The sequence below is a fragment of the Amborella trichopoda genome, chromosome 1 (assembly GCF_054954075.1).
Source record: "Amborella trichopoda isolate Santa Cruz 75 chromosome 1, AtrichopodaSantaCruz75HAP2 v2.0, whole genome shotgun sequence".
Lineage (NCBI taxonomy): Eukaryota > Viridiplantae > Streptophyta > Magnoliopsida > Amborellales > Amborellaceae > Amborella > Amborella trichopoda.
This window is the reverse complement of record NC_142336.1, coordinates 31,031,238-31,055,958: the sequence shown is the minus strand read 5'-3', so window position 1 is coordinate 31,055,958 and position 24,721 is coordinate 31,031,238. Positions and strand designations below refer to the sequence as shown.

The following is a 24,721-nucleotide window of genomic DNA, read 5'->3' as shown; positions in this document are numbered from 1 at the left end:
TAAAATTGATTTTAGAGCAGTTATGAAGATTTCCTTGCCACAAGCACCTTCCATACAATGATTTGAGGTGAGGCTCTATTTTGGTTTTATAAAGGCTAGGACTTATGAAAACCTCATCCCAATTGGATTTTTATCACGAGTTAGAGGTTGAGGTTGAGGTTGAGATTACCCCAAAACAATGGCGGGTCATATAAAATATCTTCCTCCGCCCCCTTCCCCGCCCCTCTCTTTCGCTCCGCTGTCAACCGAAATGGCGTTGCTCTCCCCCTTCAATAACCTCCTCCACCTCACTACTGCCAGAGACCCTCCTCTCTCCTCATTCTTCTACTCTCTTCCGGTTAATCTCTCTCTACCCTCTGTAAGCGTCTTACTTCCTTGCATTTTGCTCTGAATTCTATTATGTTTACTTGTAACAAACTGTTTTAACAAATGGGTTACTTCTTTTTTTTCTCTGATGAAAATTTCCAGGAATTTAAAATCCAGTGGGGTCTATTTCATGTTTTTCAGCTAACAGAAAATCATCTGTTTCCCTGTTTATGTTTCTTCTCGTATATCTTCAATATCTATCACGATTTAAGAAGTGTGTTGAGGTCAACTTGATGAATGGTATAGACCTGTAGATGTACAATTTATGTTTGAGCAAGGTCTGAATTAAACCTAGAGATTTGGACTACCATTTTGTTTCGGTTAATTTTTTATAACGACTTAGATGTTGCGTCATGCAGAAACCATTAGAGGAATTCAATTGTCTTTTCTGAATCTTAAATTTGATGCTTACTGGTGAAGTAAAATCTGTGACAGGATGGTCCCTTTATCTTGTGGGCTAGTTTTGGAAAGAATCATGGGCTTGTCTTAGAAAAATTGTGAATTATGTGTTGTATGGCATGCATAGTAAACGTAATTGCTTGCTTCGAAAAAGATGATGGTTGCTGGTTTAGATCCTTGTCGAAGTGCAATCATGGTGGAGCATGCATATATTGTTTGAATTTTTCCCCGTCAAGGATAATGTTGGTTGCAGCAACTGATTTTCAAAGCTCAAAATCATAATGGCACATCTGATTACTCATAGGAGTGCAACCTTTTATGTAGTCATGATTTCGCGCTATGTATGCAGTTAACAAAAGTACGGCTACGTTATTTCTATCTCAATGTGTCCTTTCAATTGCTTGCGTTTTCATGTTTCAATGGGGTATCTCTCTACCCTGTTCCACCCAGATTCCCATCTCGCCTCAGCTCATGCCCGCCTAAGAAGAAATGGTAAACGGTTTTCAATTTTTCATGGAAATCCATATGAAATTTTGTTCTTTTAAGTAAGTGATGGCTGGATTTTTCTTGAAAATATTTAAACAAAAAATAAGAAAAGAAAAGGAGACTAAACAAATGCTGTAGTTCGGAAATTAAATGCATATGAAGGGGACAATCATAATTCTTGGAGTGATTGATAGAATCCATTTCAAACGCTAATAATTATACACATACGATAAAATACACTATTTTTTGGGGAAAAATTGCAAAAATAAAAACATAAATATTTGAAGGTGATCTCCCAGTTGAAACCCATGTAACAACGACCGGTGTGTCACCTGCATTTAGGCGAATTAAACACTTGAATGCACTAGACACTTGTGTTGACATGCAATACATGCTACATGCATATTGACACAAAAAATCGATGTCTTTGACTTGTGTGTCAGCTATGTGGATATCCGAATCCACGGATTGGGTGAAGAGGACCGCATGTCCATGTTTGTCCGCTTTACAATACATGTCCATTTCATAAAACATACATGGGCAGACGTATCGTATGAGGTAGACCCTCATGTCTTTGATCTGGATCCACTTGTTGAATTATCTTTATATACATGAAATATATATAGATACATATGCATTGTCCGGACTTGAATGGACATGCCGGACTGGACTTGGTAAAATATAGGTAGGTGAGTCTATTCTTCAAATTCGAGATAGACAGATTCTCATATTCGTGTCCTTCTAACATAGGTTGGAACGTTTTAGGATGTGCGATTTCAGTGGGTTAGATTAAAATAAATGTCTTGGAGTCAAATCTTTATCATTTTTGGAGTAGAGAGTCAAATCTTTATCATTTTTTGAGTAGATGGTAATCGTTGCGGCTAAGATTGAATTAAGCCATACTCAATATTTGGTGTGAGACATTACAATAATACACTCATTTGTAAAATGAATTAAATGCTGCTGAATTTAATCTATTTAACAGCTATTGGAGGTTTTATATCATTATCATCCGAGCCTTATCCCAACTATTTGGGATCGGCTATTGGAGGTTTTCTATAATAGCATCAATAATATTACATTGAGTAGTAACCATAACTTTCCCTATGCATGCAAATACTGCTCCTGGAAGCTATCAAGTTTATCTAATGCAATCTAAATTGAAATTCTCATTGATTTGTCACACAAATTGGATGTATTTCTTGTATCTATTCTTATGTTCTGGGCTGAACTTACTTCTGCAAGAAGTGGTATTATAGAATCTTGTGAACTATGGGATGTAATTTATCTGAGGTTCTTTTTATGTTTAACTCGTAACCTAATTATTTTTGTAATTGATTTATGTTTTTGTACTCTTCTTTTGATTCTTTTTTTTGTATATACGGATTCGCCTAAAAATGCTTATTTTGACTGATTAATTAAGCAGCTGATATTCAGATTAGTTCCAGATTGTACTGTACTCCCCCGTTATCCTTCAAAACAAATTCGACAAGTAATGTTTCTCAGAACCAAGTAAAATCGGAGGCTCTTGAAGATGATGCATGTGAACTAGTGAGTGGAGTTGAGCTTCTTTTAGGGGAAGGTACAAATAGTTTTAGTGCTTATTTGTTGAAAGCTGTGAAAAACAACAATGGCATGGGGGTGCTCCTTTTGACTGATGTTTTTGGGTTTGAAGATTCATCAACACGAGATTTTGCATATCGTGTCTCCTGCAGTGGATACAAGTATGCTCTTTCACCTTGAAAATTATGGAGTTTATTGTTGGCTGTCCCTTATACCCAATGTTATTTATTTGACTTGACAATATCAAATCTTGGCTGTGATCTTACACAACCATTGCATTATTGATGCTTGCTGTCATTGGCATTTATGCTATACAATTTTAATTGCATTTTTTTCTAGTTGTGAGCATATAGGATCTCTATAAACCAGGTAAACCTGTCTGCACTCGATTACATATACTAAAACGTTGATCCTTGGGTCAATGAGTGTGTTTATTCACTATGCGATAGTTATAATGTAAACATGATCTAGTGGACTTCAACATCTTAATCTCACTTTGTTATAGCGTATTGACCAGCTTACCAAAATATTATCATATCTGCAACATAAGCTTCTGTGATGTCTGAGACTTTGTTCATTGAAACATTGTTCATCATGGGTGTATTTATGTGAAATTGGAACTTATATGAGAAATATTTTAATAGCAGACCTTTTTCTTTATCCTAGCAGGGGTCCCATCCGTGTTTCAATCACCAAGGAAAGTTAAGTGTAATAAGATTGGAACTATGTCCTAAGGTCTAAGGATAGAGTGACACTCTTCTGTTTCAATGAGAAACCAGATATTAAATAGAAAGAAAAGAATTTTGCAGTCATGCTTGGTACTTTAGATAAGTAGAAGCCATATGTACTTGGACATATTCCCTCTTGTTCAGTTGTGTTCAAACTCGAAGCGGGAAAGGTATCAGGTTGGATTTATGGCCTTTCAAGGCCTTAAAGCTAAGATTCTCTCGCTCAGTGGGAGTGAGTGAGAAAGAATGATTCTGGATGCTTGGCGCACTGGGGCCTAGAATCATGTACCCCGAGTACATGAGGCAATGAATGAGAGAGAGAAATCTCTTGCAGAGGTGTGAGGGTCACCTCCAAGTCATGACTATGGTTATGAGTGTGCCTCATGGTTGGTGTGTTTGGCCAGGGCTAGGAGAACCAAAAAGAGAATATAGAACCCAAGTACTTTTTGAGTAACACCCTTGTATAAGATGGTCATGACACAGGACATATTTCTTGAGTATTGTCCAACATTTATGGAAGGAACTTGCCAGGGAACCATCTGGTTGAGGTTATTTATTTGAGGAGAGTCTTGATAGGAGCAAATATATCTTCACATTTTATTGCTCTTTCAAGTTTGCTGTTCTCTTTAATATCCATAGGGTTTTTGCATTTATAGGGTGGTTGTCGAGGGGCATTCCTTCTAGGTTCTGATAGATGGTATTGTCATCAGATCTAATGATAGAACCATCATTCTTTTTAGGGAAAATATCTCTATAGATCTTATTTTTAAGTTTCATTTCTTCATAGACCCAAAGTTTCAAAATCTATCTTCGGGCATAGAGATTTTATCTATCATATCTTCTAACCCCCTGGATCAATTTTACCCATTTTTAATTCATCTATTTCGCCCAAAGAAATTTAAAAATTACATCCTTTTATAAAGTCTAAACCCCTACTCTCTCTCCTTGTGTGTCTCTCTCTCCTTAAATCGCCAAACCCCTCCCTCTATCCGTACTTCCCCAACTTTCTTTCTCTCTTCAATAGAGCAATCACTCACTCTTTCTCCAGAAAAGGAATATACCATTCTCCCTCTACCAAAATTCAAAATACCATATCTCTCTTCTCTAAGAAAGCAAAATACCATCTCTCTCTCTCTCTCTCTCTCTCCCTAGTTGGCTCACAAACTCCCTAGCCGCTCTGACCTTGCCGCAAATTCATACTGTACAGCGAAGATAGAGCCCTTCTCTTGTATCCCAAAAAGAGGCCGACACAATGGAATGAGCTCTGCTGGTCCATGTTGCAATGGACAGAGAGAAAGAAGCCTTGCTTCCCAAGATTTGGGGGAAGTACTAGAGAGAGAGGTTGGAGATTCACGGGGAGAGAGAAAGAGGGTTTGGAGATTCATGGGGAGAGAGAGAAAGAGGGTTTGGAGATTCATGAGGAGAGAGAGAGGGGGTTTAGAAAAAGAAACGTGCGTAGAGAGAGGGTTTAGAAAAGAGGTCTTTTTCTAATTTGTTTGGACAAAAAAGATGGGTAAAAATTTAAAATTGGTCTAGGGGATTAGAAGATAGGTTTTAAAACCCCTGGTCTAGAAAGAAAGGAAACCTAAAAATATGGTGCATGGAGATATTTTCCCTTCTTTTTAAGCCTAAAGATGGTAGAAATGCGTCTTCTGGCAGTGATTTTGGTGAAAAAGAAGTTTGAGCTTGAATCCCTTGGACTGAGCCTATTTTATCTGTTTTTTTGTTTCCAAACGGATACCTCATTCAACAGAACTTGGGATAGTTGATTCATACCTCAGATTTGTTGCTTATGTTTTGGACCCTGGGTCATTTTCAAGCTCAATTTGAAGGTTATAAGTTTACCCTCCTGCTCATTAATTCTGGTGTGATCCAACCCATAGGTGACTATTCTTTCAAGGCTGTCTTAGTCAATGATCACTTCTGGCATACGACTTTGAAGTTTTGTGCTCAGCACTCTTAACTATTTTCTCTTAGTCTGGATAGTCATACTGCATGGAGAAAAAGCTTGAATGGCTTGGACCCCAATCTTTAGTTTATAGGTTAGTCACTTGGAGTGTGAATGTTTACTAATTAGTTTTCTGACTAAGGGGATTTTTCAGGGTCTTTCAGCGCCCATATATTCCAGGTAATGAGATGTTGGGTTACTGGATTTGATAACCTCTGATATGATCTAGAGTCCTCAGGACCACAGTGTGATTGGCTTGATGGTGTTCAGAAATTGGTAACTTGGTGTATTATGTTGCCTCATTAAGTGGAGGTTGAGAATAGAGGATGCTTTCAATGGGGGAAGATTTCCAGCTACATGAGCTGCAGCTTGGTATTGGTTCTTTAGTGAGTGATGCTAATGCTCCTTGGGGTTCATCAGGATGACTTCTGATGGCCTTCTTTGTACATAAGACAACGAAATGTCATTTCCTTGTTCTTTTGAATATTCAACTTCCAATTGTCCCTTGATTGTTCCATGGTTCCTTTGACATTTAGATATGGGTAGTATGTTGGTATCTCTCCCCTCTCTTATTGAAGCATTTTCTCCCTCTATTACTACACCACTCGAACTCATAACACTTGCACCATTATATATAGAAGATTATACAATGAGACCATTTCTCTTTGGTATAAGATGGTCACAATTAATGTTGACTATTGAATGTGAAATTGGGTGGTTGCATTTATTCCATTGACCAAACTCAAAGTTCAAAAGGAAATTTCTCGAAATTTGTGACACCCAACCTATTAGATTTTACATCGGATGGTTATAAGTAATTGTGACCTCCTTGTACTAAAGGTAAATGGTCTCATTGTATACAATCCCATTATATATATTTCACACACACACACACACACGCACATACACACACACATATATATACATAAAGGATAAAGCTACATAGCTAACAATAGGTAGTTTCGACCATGTTCTAAACTATCAGATCTTGATCAGATGGTTGAAAATACATTTTGCTACTTGAATTTTAATCTTCTTTCTATGAATCAGTTTAATAAAAAAATTTAGCCATATGAACTTGAATTCAAAAACATAATTTTCAAAATTTAAAATGAACAAATTACCCCTGTCAATTTTCAAGGGTAGTTTTAAACTTTGTAAAATAATTGTTTTATACTTTTCTTCTTGTGTTACACATGTACAAAATTTCATCGTGATTAGATTTGGAGAAGAAATAATAAAGTTGAAGTAGTAGCATGTATTTTCAACCATCCAATCAAAGATCTGATGGCTAGGGGCATGACCTAAATTACTATTCGTTTTAGATAATAACCTATTGTGTATGTGTGTGTAGAGTGTGGTTGGAATAAGGTTGCAACCTTCCAATTAAGGCGCACCTCAAATTTTATCATAAATGTAATTTTGGTATAAAAAATTCTTATGATGGCTTGAGAATCTATTTTCATCACTAGTTATAAAATTTTAAACTCTAAAAATTGTTCAAATCAAGTAGATCTATAACACATGAAAATCTTGAAAATGGACTGTCCAGATAAAGTTTTGCAAGATACCCTATTTTTGGGTCTCGAAATCTTTTGTTCTTTTCATATTCATACATCTCGATGTCTAGATGATCAATTAGACGATTTTCCAACATCAAAACAACCTTTTATGATGGATTTTTGAGATGCACCTTAATTCTACATCTGAGGTTTGCAACCTTATATAAACCTTTTTCATAGTATCAACCTTATACTATAAAATTAAGGCATACTTCAAAAACCGAGCTGGAAATGTTGTTAGAATGTTTGAAAACTCTTTGATTGATTACCTTGACCTTAAGATGTATGGATATGAAAAAGACAAGCTTTTCAAGTCTTAAAAATAGTGCATCTTCTAATGTATTATTTGGACATTCCATTTTCAATATTTTTTAAGTGTTTATAGATCTGCTTGATCTGCACCATGTTTTTAAGACTTTTATCATTAGGGGTGACAATAGACCTTTAAGGCCATCTAGGGTTTTCTAGCACTGGAAAACTGCATCTTCCGGCAAGCTTTGGAGGTGCGTCTTACTTGATTTTTTAAGGTTTATACAAACTGCACCTTTATATATATATATATATATATATATATATATATATATATATATATATATATATATATATAGGAAAAAGATATGGTGTGCAGCCTAGCTTAGAAAAGCGAAATGCTCCAACGGCACAGATTGAATCTTGGCCGATCTGACGATCACGGATGGCCGGTAGTGTCCAGTAGTGTTTGAATTTTAATTATTTTTTTACAAATCCAAATGACTTGAAATTTTAGGTGCGTGTTCTTCTCATCAAGGCCCACCTAATAAAAAAATAAAAAAAATTATCCCCAAAAACAACATTGACCAAAATACCTCCGAAACTTTACAGGGGTATTTTGGTCAATTTTTTTCATGTAAAATATTTTTTTAATATTTTTTGAATGTTCACCTATTTTTTATGAACACACGCCTAAAATTTTCAGTGATTTGGATTTGTAGGAAAAAAAATTAAAATTCAAACACTACCAGACATCCGTGATCGCCAGATCGGCCCAGATTCAATCTGGGCCGTTGGCGCATTTAGCTTATCTAAGTTAGGCTGTGCACTTTATCTTTTTCCATATATATATATATATATATATATATATATATATATAGGAAGATACTACAAAACACCTATAGGCGAAAATGAACAGTGATTTCGCCTACCTTCATCACCATCCAAACTTCATCGCACAATCACAGTTTTTCAGTAGGGTTTCAATTTTCTTTTTTTTTTTTTTTTACTAATAGGAATGATCTAAAATTTGGATCGTGTGTACATCTTAGTGAGGCGTACTTAATAAAAATATGAAAAAAATAATTCGTAAAATATAAATTTACCAAAATACCTCCAAAAAATTATGGGGGTATTTTGGTTAATTTATATTTTGCGAATTAGTTTTTTCATATTTTTATTAGGTGCGCCTCACTAAGATGTACGTATGCTCCAAATTTCAAGTAATTTGGATTTGTAGAAAAAAAATGAAAATTGAAACACTATCGGATAACTGGGACTGTGCGATGAAGTTTGGATGGTCATGAGGGTAGGAGAAATCATATTCATTTTCCCCTATAGGCATTGAGAAGAGTTTTTCAGATATATATATATATATATATATATATTTATATATATACATATCGAGTGCATTGGAATATGACCTATTTCTTGTGCAATCTTTTGACGTGGAATTGAGAAATCATTCATTTGAATAACATATTTCACCCAAAACAAATTCACATCGACATGGTCCAAATCCTGATGATAGATTCCAGATTAGATTGACCTTTCTTTCGGGCTTTCATTTTCATGTGCATCTCAAGATCCAGCCTGGATTCTGATAAGCAAGCATAAAAACATGATTACTATCTTCAACATGGTTTCAACAACTTTGATGATGACTGTGAAATTGGAAATGTTCATGGTAAATCCACCAGCAAAGACCATATCTTCGGCTATTTCATTTAGTATTTCAAAGAGTGATATGAAAATCTATTATTTGAAAAGAGTAATATGAAATTCTGAATATTACTACGGAAAAGCTAATCTTGTTCTATGTCTTCTGTATCTACAATGTCATGATTCTTTAGATCTGGCCTTGATCTTTAATTGTTGTAAGTAATATCTAGCATTTGATATAAAAAGTCTTAGAGACAATCCCCGAATCTAATGAGGAAAAACATGTCAGTGTAGTAAAAGGTGCCTGCCTTGGATTCCTAGATGGTGCGTTGCGGCACCGAAGGGCCTCGGCACCCTCCTAGGTCCAGGTTGAGCTGCCTGGGTGGGGATTACTCAGCAGGTACCTAGCTTGCTTAGGTGCTGTCTAGAGTATTGGTCATGGCGACTGGATAGGATGTTTTGTGTGAGTAATTGTGCCTGCATGCTCCTGCGCACATCTCTGTAGTGCTCTGTGTATTTGCATGTGAGAGGGAGAGGGGGGTTATTTTATATATGCCTGTTATGGTGTGTTTGTGTGTGTGTGTATGAGAGAGAGAGAGAGAGAGAGAGAGAGAGAGAGAGAGAGATTATGTTTTGCATGTGTTTGTTGTGTTGTGTATGTTTTGTTGTTGTTGTTGTTCTTCTTCTTCTTTCTCTGTCTCCCCCCTCTCTCTCTCTCTCCCTCCAAATAATCCCCTCATTACGTAGTGTGTTTTATTCCTCTCTCTCTCTCCAATCATTCTCCCTATTCTGAACCACTTCTCTCTCTTAAAAATGGCTGGGGGCAAGGGTGTTGGGTGTTGGGTTTGTGGGTGTCATTATTATCTGTTCAACCAATCTCCTCTCTCTCTAACTAGTCCTTTCTCTATCTCTGACTAAAAATGGGTACGAGGGACCTTCCTACGCATTGCCTTATGCCTTTAAAACCATGAAAAACAAAATAAATTAGTCATCACTGATTCTTAGTGTCCTGCTCTCATGAATTCCTAGTTCAATGATTGGCCAAATCATTAATTATGATTTTGGTATTTTTCGTCATGCTCAAAACATGAAAATTCCAAACACAATTTATGGAAGGAACCTTTTCATATTGAAATTTGTAAAATGGCAGCATGGATCAACTTGTTGCAATCTGTAGGTCCTTATTATGACTCTTATGAATGTCCTTGTCAAAAAAATGCAGTGTCTTAGTCCCTGATTTGTTTAGAGGGGATCCATGGTCTAAAGATAGACCGAAAGAAGAGTTTGAGATATGGAGAGTCACACACTCCCTTGACAGGGTTGCCATGGATATCACAACCTCGACAAAATGGATGATGGATGAATTCTCAGCAGCGGGGATCTCTGAGAAGTTGGGTATCATTGGGTTTTGTTTTGGTGGAGGTCGCCTTCTTGAGACTCTTGCAAGAGATGAAAATGGCTACTTTAGCACAGCTATATGCTTCTATGGAACTAGACTTGATCCATCTCTCGCCTATAACATAAAGATACCTGTTTTCTTTGTGGTTGGGGAGAAGGATACACTTTGTCCAGTTGAGACTTTACGCGAAATGGAGAAGAGAATTAATGGATCGAGGGTGGTGGCCTATTCTGGACGGGGACATGCGTTTGCGCATCGACCTGCTTCGCCAGAAGAAGATGAAGATGCGGAGGATGCATTTGTGATTATGAGAAATTGGCTACATGAAGGCTTGGTGTTGAAAAGAAACTGAGTTGTTTGTAATCATACGACAATTCCTCAGAGGGTTGGATTCTCATCTCCTCTTAAATACTCTACTTATATGTACTTTGTTATTGAAGTTGTTGCTGATAAAAGTCTGCTTGTATATGTATTCCCATGACCATGTAGAAAATGTTGCTTTTCTTCAAGTGAACTTTTTTCGTTTTGCTCAGCTATGCTTTTTAATTTTCCTCATGTCGAAGAGATGTAAATTGCGTATGGTCTCTTCCAAAAGAAACCCATATTAATATTATCAAACACATACTACCTTTACTCAGGCATTTGTTAAACCCCTCTCTCTCTCTCTCTGTCTCTCTCTCTCTCGCTCTGTCTCTCTCTCTCCCTCCCTCCCTCCCTCCCTCCCTCTCTCTCTCTTTGTTTTTTTTTCTCTTATTTTTTTTTGTTGGTAGTGCAGTTGGAAGTGGGGAAGGGATTTCTTACCTACTAATTCAAGTCGTCGTCGTTGTAACCCGTGACCATGACCACCTAGCCTTGAGCCCATTCCTAATCCCTATTAAGATCATTCCTGTGGGAGACATCATTTTAAGGTTCAGATTCACCATATCCAATTCTATCAATTTTTTGGTGATGATGTAAAGGCAAATTATCAAAACTTTCCCCTTCTTTTAAGAAATTCAAAATATACCTTCTTTTTATTCTTATTTTTATTTTTTTTACAGCCATTCATATTTTTTCAACATGTTTAATCTAAAAAATGCCCATCAGAAGTATTCTAGATCTATGAAGTACCATCACAGACTAAAAACCCCCATCAAGTTCTTCCTTGATGTTGAGGAAGCATTATAGGGCTTCACCAACCTATTAATTCCTATGGTTTCGTGGTGGTCCAAAGCTAGGTACCACAAGGCATCATGGACCTGTTAGATCCTTGAAGCACCATTACAGACCTAATATGTTTATGGTGGTCTAAAGCCATGTACCAGGGGAATTTACATACCAATTAGATCTGTGAAGCATTTATTATAGATCCATGATGGTCCAAAGCCCCTATCCAGGTGCGTCACCTATTTTGTCCATTGATGCAAGGTGCATCACCTATTTTGTTCCGAGCCTGCCAACTCCATTATTATTATTGTCATTATATGCAAGGTGAATCACTCCATTATTATTATTTTGTCATTATATGTCAACTCCATCATGGGGCAATGTTTCAATAATTGTGGATGGCAGAGAGCTCAAGTGGACCTTTATAAGTTGTTATTCATATGGGTTCGAGGTCCAACAAGTTCTCTCTCTCCGATTGAAGGTCCAACAAACGCTCCTCTCTTCTCTGTTGGCTTGTCAAGTGGCCTGAGATTTCAGTTCCTACAGCCATTTGATAACAGTAGAAGATTTCGACGCAATTGTATCTTCGGATGGATATTATACCATCTGTGGATTTGGCTCTCTGCTATCTGGTAATTTTTCCCTTAACAATCAAGCTCATAGAAAACTCCACTGCTAATGCCTATGGAATGTGGGTTGTAATAAATGGATTTTTGACCATTTCAATCTTTGTTACTTCTAGGAAATACTTGTTTCCACATTGGATGGTGTATTCAAAGAAGTATACCCCTAAAACAAAGTAGTGGTCATTGGAGTAATCATCGTAAATTGGTAGGTTGGACAGTGATGGACGGAGAGTGCATCTGGTAAATATATCACTAATTCAACTGGATATCCCCCTCCCCCTCCATCACCATCACCATCAGATCTACGGATTGGATAGTGATGACTCCTACCATAAAGTATAAAAATTAACAAACGGATCGTAGTGTACAACACCTCTATCATGATTTCCTTTTCTTTTCAATATCAATATTGTTAATAATATGAAATTCTCTTAATTAGTTTTCTACAAGCTCTTAAACGTCACGAGTTTTAAATTTCTATTATTATTTACTGACAATTAGTTGGAAGAAGACTCGAATGATGATAATGATGACGATGATTTACTGATGATTAGGCTACGATTGAATTGTAAATGAAGGAACTTCAAGAGAAAACGAATCCTACCGGATTGAGGCGGCGGCTCGGGAACATGCCTTGACGCCACCAAGGGAATTAGAGAAGCATACAGAATGAAGGCTGCAAATGCAGCACACAAGACGTACTTCAATGTTGTCTGCATCCTTTCTCTCTCTCTCACTCAAGGTGAGCAGGGGACTAGAATCCGAGCTCCATTTATAATCCCATAAGTTTCTTACAAGAATGTGGCCTGTCATTATCAGTAGACCGTGTGGGGCAGTGCCATTCACTCAAGACTCTCTTTCTCTCTCCTCTTGCTCTCCTCTATGAGAAATCTCTCACTTGATGCACTTGTGGCTCCAATTTGGGCTTTGGGTCAAGAAAGGAAAGATGACCGCTAGTCATAGCGTGTGGGGCAGTGCCATTCACTCAAGACTCTCTTTCTCTCTCCTCTCGCTCTCCTCTATGAGAAATCTCTCTCTTGATGCACTAGTGGCTCCAATTTGGGCTTTGAGTCGAGAAAGGAAAGATGACCGCTAGTCATAAAAGCCAGTGAGTCAACATAACTGTTCTATGCAATGATTTAAAACACGGCGAGTCGAACTGGACTCATCTGGTTCGACTCGAGAATCGGCCCCTTATCGATTTCAGCACAAAAGCGGGAATCGTCCGGTTCTAGAGCAGAACCGGCGGTTCCCACCTTGTTCTGTCCGTTTCCCTCCCGGTTCTAACCTTAAAGTACCTTCACACGTGTGTATGCGTCACGTGCGTGACACGCAACACTCCCACACGTGTGTACGTGTGACACGAGCGATACACACTCCCACACGTGCCACACACACTCCCACGTACATGCACGCGTGCACGTATGCACCGGTTGACGCACTACTCCCACACGTGTGTACGTGTGACACGAGCGATACACACTCCTACACGTGCCACACACTCCCACGCAGATGCACGTATGCACTGGTTCTGGCTTAAAAAACACATTCACATGTGTGTGCACGTTACACGTGCGAGACACACCACTCCCACATGTGCCACACGTGCACGGATGCCCTAGTGTTTGCACACTAGTATTTATCTTCTAATTACATAGTTATTAATATAGCATATTTGAATACTCATCCTTCAATGTGGAATAATTTCCAAACATCATTAAATGAAAACAAAATGTAAATATATGCTATTAATAGGTACTTTTAAACACATATGTTAAGGAGATATGATGGTTATCACTAATGTTATTTGCTTTGACTTCTCAAGTTCGAATCCCCCCTTGGGCCATATAATAATTTATACCCTTGAGCTAATTTTTGTTCTCCTTTGGGCATATAATAAATTAAAGTGTTATTTCCACAATTTGTACGCATTTTATTAATTTTTACATTAATAACCAAATCTTTTATTTTATTTATTAATTTTTACATTAAAAATTATGTAATGTACTATTTTTCTTACAAATGTCAATAATACATTTTAAATTAGATAATATTATAAAATATTTTAAATTTGTTATTATTTATCTAATAACATAATTATAAAATATAAACTAATAATTATAATTTCAGTATATAATATTATAATTAGTTAGGTTGTAATAATTTTGGCTTATAGTATGTTAGGTTGTAATAATTTGGGTTTTTTTAGCGGATTAGGGTTTTTCGTCAAAACAAGATTTTTCTTTTATGTGATGTAAATTCAATAAGTTTATACAGGGAAAGAGCATATCGATATTCACAAATTGATGAAAAAAATGATAGTTAATAATGTAGTACCCTCATTTCTTATTGGATTCCTAAAAAACAATATTTATAATGAATTTTAAAATTTTTTTAGGATTTTTTTTGAAGCTTTAATCCGACCAATTCAGCCGATTCCCGATCTGGATCGCCGATTCATCGATCCGAATAGTCGATTCGCCAATCCGGATCGGTTTTTGAGGTGCCCGATCTGGGTCACCGATCTGCTTTTTGAACCATTGGTTCTATGAATCATTAATTTAATTGGGAATCGGTCACAACTAAATTGGTTTGGGGACAGTTTAGGTCTCTGCATGCTCCTCATTACGACCCCACTTTTTTTTTTCCTTTTTTTTCTTTTTTCTTATTGATTTATTTTTTTTATTTTTTTAGGGCCCCCTTATGTCTCAACCCAAAAACTCCTTTTTAAATTTTTTTTAAGTTTTTTATTTTCACTTTTTTTTATTGTTAATTCCTACCAATCGAAACATTGTCTAGATTGTCGATCCAACGATTCAATACCGATGTGAGGGTGGACGATGTGCCCCACCAATTTGGCTTTTAATCAATAGTTCCAATAAACTAATGAATTGTCAATCTGAAAGCAGTATGTAATTTGGTTGATACATTGTGTCTCACTTGGAAGTAGGAATATTTGGTTTAGTTTTATACTCTTAATTCTCGAAGGGGGCATTTGGTTCTCTGGATTTTTCAATCATGTGGGAAAGTATGTCCTGGAATTGGTATTTACTAGAATTGGCATATCTTGGAATGTGGTGTTGTTGGGTATATATTGCTATTAAAGGCCTTATGAGTGCTTGTAAATAAACTTTTGATATAACGGAACATGAACTCGGTGGAAGTGTGGTCTTGTGTGGATCATACTAGGTAAATGATGTTACATGGATAGAGAGATTAAACTAACAAGGGTTATAATGGGGTCATCCACTGATGAGGTTAGAGTATGCCAAGACGAGTGAGCCGAGGGACTGTGTGACCCTTGTGTGTGATGAAGACCTTAAAAAATGGGGTCAAAGTCTCATCCGTATACCATCACAAGATATGCACATATGATTGCCATTTCGAGAAAGCAAACCACCTTTCAGGATGATATTTGTACATATACGAATATTATCTCTACGCACCATAGAGTTGTTGTTGCTATATTCAATATCACAATAAGAGACAAATAATGGAAAAGCCTAAAAAACCCTAAACCCATTCAAGCACTCTATAAAGGGGTGCCCTCTTCCATATCTTTCACACCTAAAATTTGTCCTCTCTCTCTCATAAGAAATAGGGGGCACACCCCACATAGTAACTTTCTCTCTCTAGATTTATGAAGAGGCATGCCCCAACCTCTTGAGATGCTCTCTCTGTCTCTCATGATCCATAAGGGGCATGCCCCACTTATTTTGATTATATCTCATCTCCCATCTCTCATGTCCTAAAGGGTTAGGGTTTTAGTAATGAGATGCTATCTCTTTCAACTATGTTATCAAGGGGTTAAGCCTTAGTTTGATATCTAAGTTTAAAATGAATTCTTGATCCATTGGACGTTTGGCCTAATTGCTTTCTCTGGTTTGAGATTGAAGGTTAACCATTGATTCCGCACCATTAGAAGGTGGTGACTCGGTGTGGGGTGTAATAAGCTTGATTGAGGTAATTTCCAGTACTTTCTTGTTTTTTGCCATATTTACTTCTTACGTCTTTTGTTATTCCCAAGCATAGCAATGTGATTTTCTTTGGTTATTAAAAGAAAGTTTTTAGTAGCATCAAGTTCTTGATCCTAGATTTATTTCTTTTTATTTTCTTTTTAAGTCAATTTATTATGTTGGACTACTTGTGATTGATCAAAGGCCATAAGAAAAATAACTAAAAAGAGAAGAAGAAACTAAAAAAAAAGAATATATACACCAGCTAGATCATATAAGTCTAACTTTCAGGTGTATACTCTTTGGATTGCATGTGGTAGAAACCATGACAATGGATATTCACTGTTTGGATTGCCTGGAATATCGTTTTCTTGGAAATGAAAATTTTAGATACTTTCTCTCTCTAAAATCTGATATAGTTTCTCTCTCTAGAAATTTGAGATTCTTTCTCTCTCTTAGACTTAAAATTTGAGATAGTTTTTCCCTATAAAAATTTGGAGATAGTATCTCTCTCTAAAAAATTTCAAATATTTTCTCTCTCTAAAATATGATATAGTATAGCTCTTTAAAATTTCCAAGTACTGGGTGCGGTTTCTATAAGATAGATCCCTTAAAGAATCCAATTAAGGCGCACCTTCAAATTCTATCATAACATGTAACTTTGGTGTAAAAAATTCTTAGAATTATCTGAAAATCTATTTTATTATCTAATTATAAAATTTTAAACCCCCAAAATAGTTAAAATCAAGTAGATCTATAAACATATGAAAATTGTGAAAATGGGCAGTCTATTTTATTACAAGATGCACTATTTTTAAGACTTAATTTTTTATTTTTTTCATATTCATACATGTCAATGTCAAGATGATCAATTAAAGGGTTTTTCAACATTAAAACAACATTTTCCAATGGATTTTTGAGGTGCATCTTTATTTCTACATTTTAAGGTTGCAACCTTAAATAAACTTCTTCCTACTGAAAATTTTGAAATAATTTCTCCCTTTGAAAAATTTTAGGTACTTTCTCACTCTAAAATTTGATATAGTTACTCTCTTTAAAATTTTAGGATGCTTTCTATCTCTAAAACTTAAATTTTGAGATAGTTTTTTTCATAAAAAATTTTCAAGTAGTTTCTTTCTCTAAAATTTTCTCTCTAAAAAATGTTCAGGTAGTTTCATTCTCCATAATTCTAATATATTTTATCTTTCTAAAAGTTAACATTTGAGGTAATTTCTCTTCTGACCGAGTGTGAGGACACAAAAGTTTCTTATGAGTTAGGAAGTGAATTCATGAGATGAATCACTTGCATGGGTTCAGTCGGTTTCCTATCGTTGTCTTCCATCTCTCTGACTAGTGCATGAAAGATGTGCACATGATCCACGAACTTAGTACCCTCTGCCATCTTTAATTCATTATATTTTTTAATAGCCATAACTCGCTTTATGAGAGAGGGGCCATTATACTCTCTCTCAAGTCTATAAAAGATTTCTCTTGCAATATATATTGACTCATATTCAAAAGTATACGAATCAGTCATGGCGCACAAAAGAATGTTCTTACATCTCAAGTTCTCCTCTTTCAAGTGGCATACTCATATTTGATTGCTTGAGATGAGTCGTCACTTGGATGATGAGGACGACGCTCATAGAGCATCTCATATAAGGTTTTCTCATTAATAACACATCAAATATTTCTTCTCCAAGAGGCATAATTGATCCTATCAAATCTTTCGTTTTTCAGGATCACACAGTTGAAGGTACGAGCGGCCATATCTTTTATTCTCAAGCAAAAAATTAGAAAAATTTCTAATGGATATCTAGAAACTACGCTCTGATATCAATGAAAGAAAGACCAATGTGATCTTTTATCGGGGAATAATATATTTTATTTCTTTTCTCCTTTTTATGTTGTGGCAAAAGGTAACGTACAAGTGATCTTATCACAATAACATATACTTCAAAATAAAATCAACAAAATAATAAAACTAAGATCTTGAAACTTGATGCCATTGAAATAACTCTTTATTATGCTTCGGAATATAAAGATGAAATTTCAAGAAATAAAAGTAGAGAGTACCGAAGATTACCTCAACCGAGCCTATTACACCCCACATCGAGTCACCACCATTCGATGACACGAGATCGACGATCTAATTTCAATCTCAACTGAGAAAGTAAGTTTAGGCCAAGCTCTTCAATATAAATCGTGTGCTTCAATACCCCAATACTACTTCAAAACTTCTCCTTCACAACTTTCTCAACCCTAGGCTTACATCAAATAAGAGAGAGATGAGAGAGGTGATTTATCTCTAAGTGGGGCATGCCCCTTTGATTAGGCTATGAGAGAGAATATGGGTAGGTTAGAGAGAGAAGAGTGAAGTAGAGGGGTGTGCCCCTTATGAAGAAAGAGATGAGAGAGGTGGGGTGTGCCCTTCAGGAGGAGAGAGAGTGATGAGAGAGAGAGGAAGGCTCTCTATCATGTTTTGAATAAGGGGGGTGCACCCCTATTTATAATGCAAAATGGGGTTTAGGGTTTCTAAGGGTTTTTCCATTGCTTGCCTCGTAAGAAAGATTGAATATCAACCGTCGATCAAGAGTGACTTGTAGGGTAGAGATTTGAGCCATCCACTCCATAGATGGGCCATCAACATTATGGACGGTGCATGAACCCTTATCTCTCTTTTCTAAATGATTTTTCCATCAATAGAAATTAAATAAATTAAACCCAATCAAAATATTGTGCATACCATAAATAATGCAAGACTTCTTATACTTTCACAAAATCTTTCAAAATATATTAAGTTATGGTCAACATATATCCAACCATATGGCCACATGCTATATCACAAAAGATAGTAAGTGAATAAAGGTTGGGGCACACCACCCAAGGAGGCAATCATGAGCCCCAACTTCTAGGAAAATAGTTGGCCCATGTGCACAATGGGCCCCCATGAATTTTTCTATATATTTAAAATCAATAATTTTTTTTTTAAAAGTATTATTTGAATATTTAAATCATTGTAAAATCAATATCATTATATTAATAAATTCAAAAATTATAAATAAAATATCTAAAGGTTTATAAAAATTCAAATAATAATTGTAAAATAATTTTTATCATAAAAAAAAATATTTAAATAAATTTGATGGGAAAAAGATCTATATAGTTTAGGAATTAAATCAATAATAATGGGGATTCTCCATTTTCTACTATGGACTACAGACCACATTTACTTATGAAACCGACTCAGTGTTTTCTATGACTTACAATCTAAGCAGGGGCTCATTAACAAGTCACCAAAGTCTGATCCATGAGCTAAGGAGTCGCAATCCCAATTTATGGATTACAGGTCCCCCTTAGAGACGGGTCAAGATCACCTAGACTTGATGCGACCATAACTCCTACGGTGCATAGGGATTTCTCTCGCACATGCATACGTTTCAGCCTGAAAAATGACTTGCTTTTTTGAAACGGTCTATAAATATGCATGCCGTGTGATGATACATGGATGAGGCTTTGGGCGCCGTCTTTGTAGGCCTCTATCACATTGTTTACATAGTATGGTCCACGCTGGACCACACTCCCACTATATCAAATGTTTTTATTACAATCACTCATAAAACCTTTAATGACCACATAAACCCAACAGTGTTTGATGCTAAATTCCTCTCTATGATGAATTTTTTTGCAACAAGATGACTTCACTTAAAAAGTTTTTTTTTCTTCTTTTGTTTGCAATGAGTTTTTTGAATGTCTCCATACCCACTTTTTCATATGTAGTCTTTTTTTCTAAAGTCCATCTTCGAGATGAGCTTGAGCCTAACATTCTTCAAGTAAATAATCTCAACTACCGCAATGATGAATACAAAGAAAATAAATTTTAAACCTTTAAAACAAACTATATTATTTGCTTTTGGATTGCTCTTCGCCATTCATTTTACTTATCAGTAAATCATCACATTTTGTACTGTTTTTTAAGCTGCAAAATCATGAATCTACAGCAAAAATACATCTAATGTAGCTTAGAATGTGTTTCACATCCTAAATCTATCTCTAAGATAGATTTTTAGAAAGGGACCGCATTTAAAGAGGACCGCATTTGAACTTCTCCTTATTTTTAAAGCCAAAAGCAGTAAGCATAGTGGTCGAGCACCTAAATTGCCGTAGTTTGTCACTTTCTGACTTTTATTTGTACAAATTTGGAATACACTCACAATAAAGTGAGGACCTTCTAATGATACGAGTAATGCCATACCTCCCTCTCGTTAGAGATAAAAGAGCACATGTTTGTGTCGGTAACAGAGCACATGTTTGTGTCGGTAACAGATCACATGGTGTACATTTACAAGAGACGTAGTCGAAGTGCAACCTCACGCGTGGTACTTTGAAATGGCAATTGTAAACGAGAGGTATGGCTGGCAACTGGTCTGGCTCAAGCTTGGCCAACATGGGCCTAGCGTGTCTAGAAAATCTATAGCTAGACTGGGGTATAATTCAAGGCCAAATTTTTGAAGCAGTTCGGGCCTGAGAATATCCCTCGTCTTTTTTAATGATGCTCGAGACTGACCAAAAACTCGGCGTTACCAGGTTGACTGCAAATCAGACCAACACGGAAGACTTAGGGATCGTTTGATTGGCAGTTCGAATACATTATGTCACTACTTCCAACCATACCTTTTTAGCCCTATCACTTATTCTTGTTTAGCTTTTCACTTGAACCAACTCATATCTCATAGATTTTATGAGTATATATGTGTGTAAATTGTATTTGCAATAAATGAATTTTTGACCATTTCAATCTTTGTTACTTCTTGGAAATACTTGTTTCCACATTGGATGGTTTATTCAAAGAAGTTTTCGCATAAAACAAAGTAGTGGTCATTGGAGTAATCATCGTAAATTGGTAGGATGGACCGCGATGGACGGAGAGAGCATCTGGTAAATATATCACTAATTCAACTGGATATCCTCCTCCCCCTCCATTACCATCGGATCTAAGGATTGGATAGTGATGACTAGTGCCATAAAGTATAAAAATTAACAAACGGATCATAGTGTACAACACCTCTATCATGATTTCCTTTTCTTTTCAATCTCAATATTGTTAATAATATGAAATTCTCTTAATTAGTTTTCTACAAGCTCTTAAACGTCATGAGTTTAAAATTTCCACTATTATTTACTGACAAAGGGAGAAGACTCGGATGATGTTAATAATGACGATGATTTACTGATAATTGAATTGTAAATGAAGGAACTTCAAGAGAAAATGAATCCTTCTGAATCGAGGAGGCGGCTCGGGAACATGCCTTGACGACACCAAGGGAATTAGACAAGCACACAGAATGAAGGCTGCAAGTGCAGCACACACAACGTACTTCAATGGTGTCTTCATCCTCTCTCTCTCTCTCTCAAGGTTAGCAGGCGACTAGAATCCGAACTCCATTTATTCTCCCATAAAACTCCGATTTTTTTAAAAAATCGCTGTCGTTTATGAGAAATCTCTCTCTCATTACGCGTGATGCACTTGTGGGAGTCAAGTCTCTCACTACGCGTGATGCACATGTGGCTCCAATTTGGGCTTTGAGTCAAGAAACCGATGACCGCTAGTCACGCGTAATTCACTTTTGTTTTTTGTTTTTTGTTTTTTGTTTTGAGAAAGGTTTCTATACTTCCTCTACAATATAGAAGTTCTATCCTCCCCTTACCATCTAGCAGTCCAATTTTGATCAAGAGAGCCACTCACCGTTTGATCTTAGATCCGACGTTTCAAAGTATTTTATTTTTAATTTTTTTATACAAATTGTATGAATATGAAATTTGGTACGTGCCATCTTCTCATTGGGGCACACTTATAAAAAATATTAAAAATAGTTTTTCAATAAAATATAAGAACCAAAATACCCTTTGAAATTTTTAGGAGTATTTTGGTCATTTTATTTTATTGAAAATATGTTTTTTATATTTTTTGCTAGTGCGAGTTTAATAGAGGAATGGACATCCAAAATTTGGTGTTAAAATAATTTATAGAAAAAAAATTAAAAATAAAATGGTGTAGAGATGTGACATTGTGATTGGGGCAATCTTAGCCCTCCATTCAGTATGGAGGGTGGGATAAGGGGGAGTATATAAGTTTTATGCTGTAGGGGAAGCATAGAAAGCTTGCCCTTTTATTTTTGTTTTTGTGCTTTTTTTTTTGTAAAGGTCCCCTTATGCCCCAATCCAAAAACTCCTATTTAAATTTATTTAAAGTTTTTTATTTTTAATATTTTTTGGATTGCTAATTCCGACCAATCGTTAAATTGTTTAGATTGTCGATTAGACCATTCGATACTGATGTGAAGGTGAACGATGTACCCCACCAGTCTGGCATTTAAAACACTAGTTCTAATGAACTAATGAATTGTCAATATGAAATCAGTAGGTAATTTGGTTGATACATCATGTCTCACTTGGAAGTAAGAATATTTCGTAATTATCTAAGGGCACGTTTGGTTCTCTAGGATTTTCAATCATGTGGGAAAGTATATCCCAGAATTGGTATTTACTAGAATTGGCATTTATTGGAATGTAGTGTTGTTCGGTATATGTGGGCATTAAAGGCCTTGTAAGCGTTTGTAACTAAACTTTTGATATAATGGAACATGAACTCAATAGGAATCTTGTCCTGTATGGATCATATTAAGCAAATGATGTTTGCTGATATCAGATTGAGCTTAACGAGCTAGGCCAATCGTTTGGGAAAAATTCAAGTTGCATGGGCATAAAGATTAAACTAATAAGGGTTATAATGATTCATCTCTTGATGAGGTCAGAGAATGCCCGGATGAGTGAGATAAAGGACTGTGTGACCTTTGTATTGGATAGAGACCTTCAGAGACGGGGGCCAAAGCCTCATCCGTGTACCATCTCACGGCATGCACATATGATAGTCGTTTCACGAAAGCGAACCATTTTTCAGGGTGACGCTTGTGCATGTGCATGTGCAAGAGATTACTCTTATGCATGATAGAATTGTGGTTGCATCGAGTCTAGGTGAGCTTGGTACGTCTCTAAGGGAGTACATGAAATCCACAGACAGAGATTACTACCCCTTGCCTATTAGTTGACTTTGGTGACCCACTAATGAGCCCCTGTGATTGACTGTGGGTCATGAGAAACATTGGGTTAGTTTGAGAAAGCAAGTGTAAACCGTAGCCTCAATGTTTATTTATTTAATCCTAGACCATATGGATCATTTTTTCATCAAAAGTATTTAATTATATTTTTTAATATTATATAATTATTAGAATTGTTATTTAAATTTTTTTTGAATAGCTGGTTATTTTATTTATGCAATTTGGGTTTATAAAAACAATGACAATGATTTTACATCACTTTTATTATTCAAATTGGATTTTAAAAATTTCTAAAAATCATAAATTATTTTAAATATTTATAATAGTACATGGAAGGCCCAAATATATATATGGGTCCACCATGACAATTTGGTGGGACTCATGACGTACCACTTAGGGTGGCACGCCCCACCTTGTGGGCATTCCTTTATGAGTTCAAGCCTTGAGGCTAAAGGGTGAAGAAAGCTTGTGTTTTAGTAACTTGTGTTTTGAAGGAAGCTTTGAAATTAAATAAATAAAGTGTGAGGAGACTTGTATATGAAAATAAGAAAGCACAATATTATTATAGATAATTTCTTATTTAAATTATTTGATAGAAAAATAGTTTAGGAAATGGGGGATAAATGTTCTAGCACCTTTTATATGATCTTGATGGCTAATCTATAGAATGTAGGGCTCATATCTCTCACCCCATAAGTCAACCAAGATCAATGGTACATATTCAATCTCAAAAGAAGAGACAAACCATGAAAAGCTCTAAGAAACCCTAAACTCATTCAAGCCCTATATAAAGGGGTGCCCTCTCCCATATCTCTCACACCTAAACTTTCTCCTCTCTCTCATAAAAAATAGGGGGCACACCCCACATAGTAGCTTTTTCTCTCTAGTTTTATAAAGGGGCACGTCCCAACCTCCTGAGAAGCTCTCTCTCTCTCTCTCTCTCTCTCTCTCTCTCTCTCATGATCCATAAGGGGCACGCTCCACTTATTTTGTTTATATCTCATCTCCCACCTCTAATGGCCTAAAGGGTTAGGGTTAGGGTTAGGGTTACGGTTTTAGTAATGGGATGCTATCTCTCTCAATTAGGTTACCAAGGGGTTTGATATATAAGTTTGAAAGTAGTTATTGTTGCATTGGACGGTTGGCCTAATTGCTTTCTCATGTTTGAGATTGAAGGTTGACCATTGATCCCACGCAATTGGAAAGTGGTGATTCGGTGCGGGGGTGTAATAAGCTTGATTGAGGTAATCTCTAGTACTCTCTTTTTTGTTTCTTGCCATATTTACTTCTTATGCCTTTTGTTATTCCCAAACATAGCAATGTGATTTTCTTTGGTTATTAAAATAAAGTTTTTAATGACATCAACTTTTAGATCATAGATATGTTTCTTTTTATTTTCTTTTCAAGTCAATTTATTGTATTTGACTACTTGTGAGTGATTTAAGCCCACAAGAAAAAGAAAAAGAAACAAAAATATATACACCGGCTAGATCACATAAGTCCAACTTTCAGG

At 36.1% G+C, this 24,721-nt stretch overlaps 2 protein-coding genes and 1 long non-coding RNA gene across 53 annotated transcripts in view; 2 read left to right on the top strand and 1 right to left on the bottom strand.

The window, feature by feature from the left end:
- The first annotated feature begins 2,699 nt into the window (after positions 1 to 2,699).
- LOC18428367 (alpha/beta-Hydrolases superfamily protein) lies at positions 2,700 to 10,894 on the top strand. Its single transcript, XM_006837402.4, has 2 exons — positions 2,700 to 2,975; positions 10,186 to 10,894. The coding sequence occupies exons 1-2, from the start codon at positions 2,887 to 2,889 to the stop codon at positions 10,712 to 10,714; spliced, it is 618 nt and encodes a 205-aa protein (XP_006837465.2). The 5' UTR covers positions 2,700 to 2,886; the 3' UTR covers positions 10,715 to 10,894.
- Positions 8,743 to 12,879, bottom strand: LOC110006747 (uncharacterized). Of its 2 annotated transcripts, XR_002279992.2 has the most exons (3): positions 12,739 to 12,879; positions 11,164 to 11,248; positions 8,743 to 8,901 (listed from the first exon to the last, which is right to left on the bottom strand). It is a non-coding gene; the product is annotated as an uncharacterized LOC110006747 (long non-coding RNA). The 2 variants fall into 2 exon arrangements; XR_016052387.1 differs by lacking the exon at positions 8,743 to 8,901 and having other exon boundaries at positions 9,595 to 11,248.
- LOC105420199 (uncharacterized) overlaps positions 11,379 to 24,721 on the top strand; it is a 67,437-nt gene continuing 54,094 nt past the window's right edge. For 3 of the 50 annotated variants that reach the window (XR_016052291.1, XR_016052290.1, XR_016052302.1), the window contains exons 1-5: positions 11,951 to 12,140; positions 12,689 to 12,876; positions 16,031 to 16,097; positions 21,345 to 21,506; positions 24,385 to 24,452. Coding sequence is in view for 1 of the 50 variants with exons in the window: in XM_020663723.2 (XP_020519382.1) it covers positions 11,881 to 12,140; positions 16,031 to 16,097; positions 17,831 to 17,846; positions 20,417 to 20,478 (405 nt within the window). In the remaining 49 variants the exon portion in view is untranslated. Of the gene's footprint in view, positions 12,141 to 12,635; positions 13,243 to 16,023; positions 16,098 to 17,830; positions 17,987 to 20,416; positions 20,891 to 21,344; positions 21,507 to 24,384; positions 24,453 to 24,721 lie in introns of those variants that run through there. The other 47 variants (XR_016052322.1, XR_016052321.1, XR_016052326.1 and 44 more) reach the window with 34 other exon arrangements.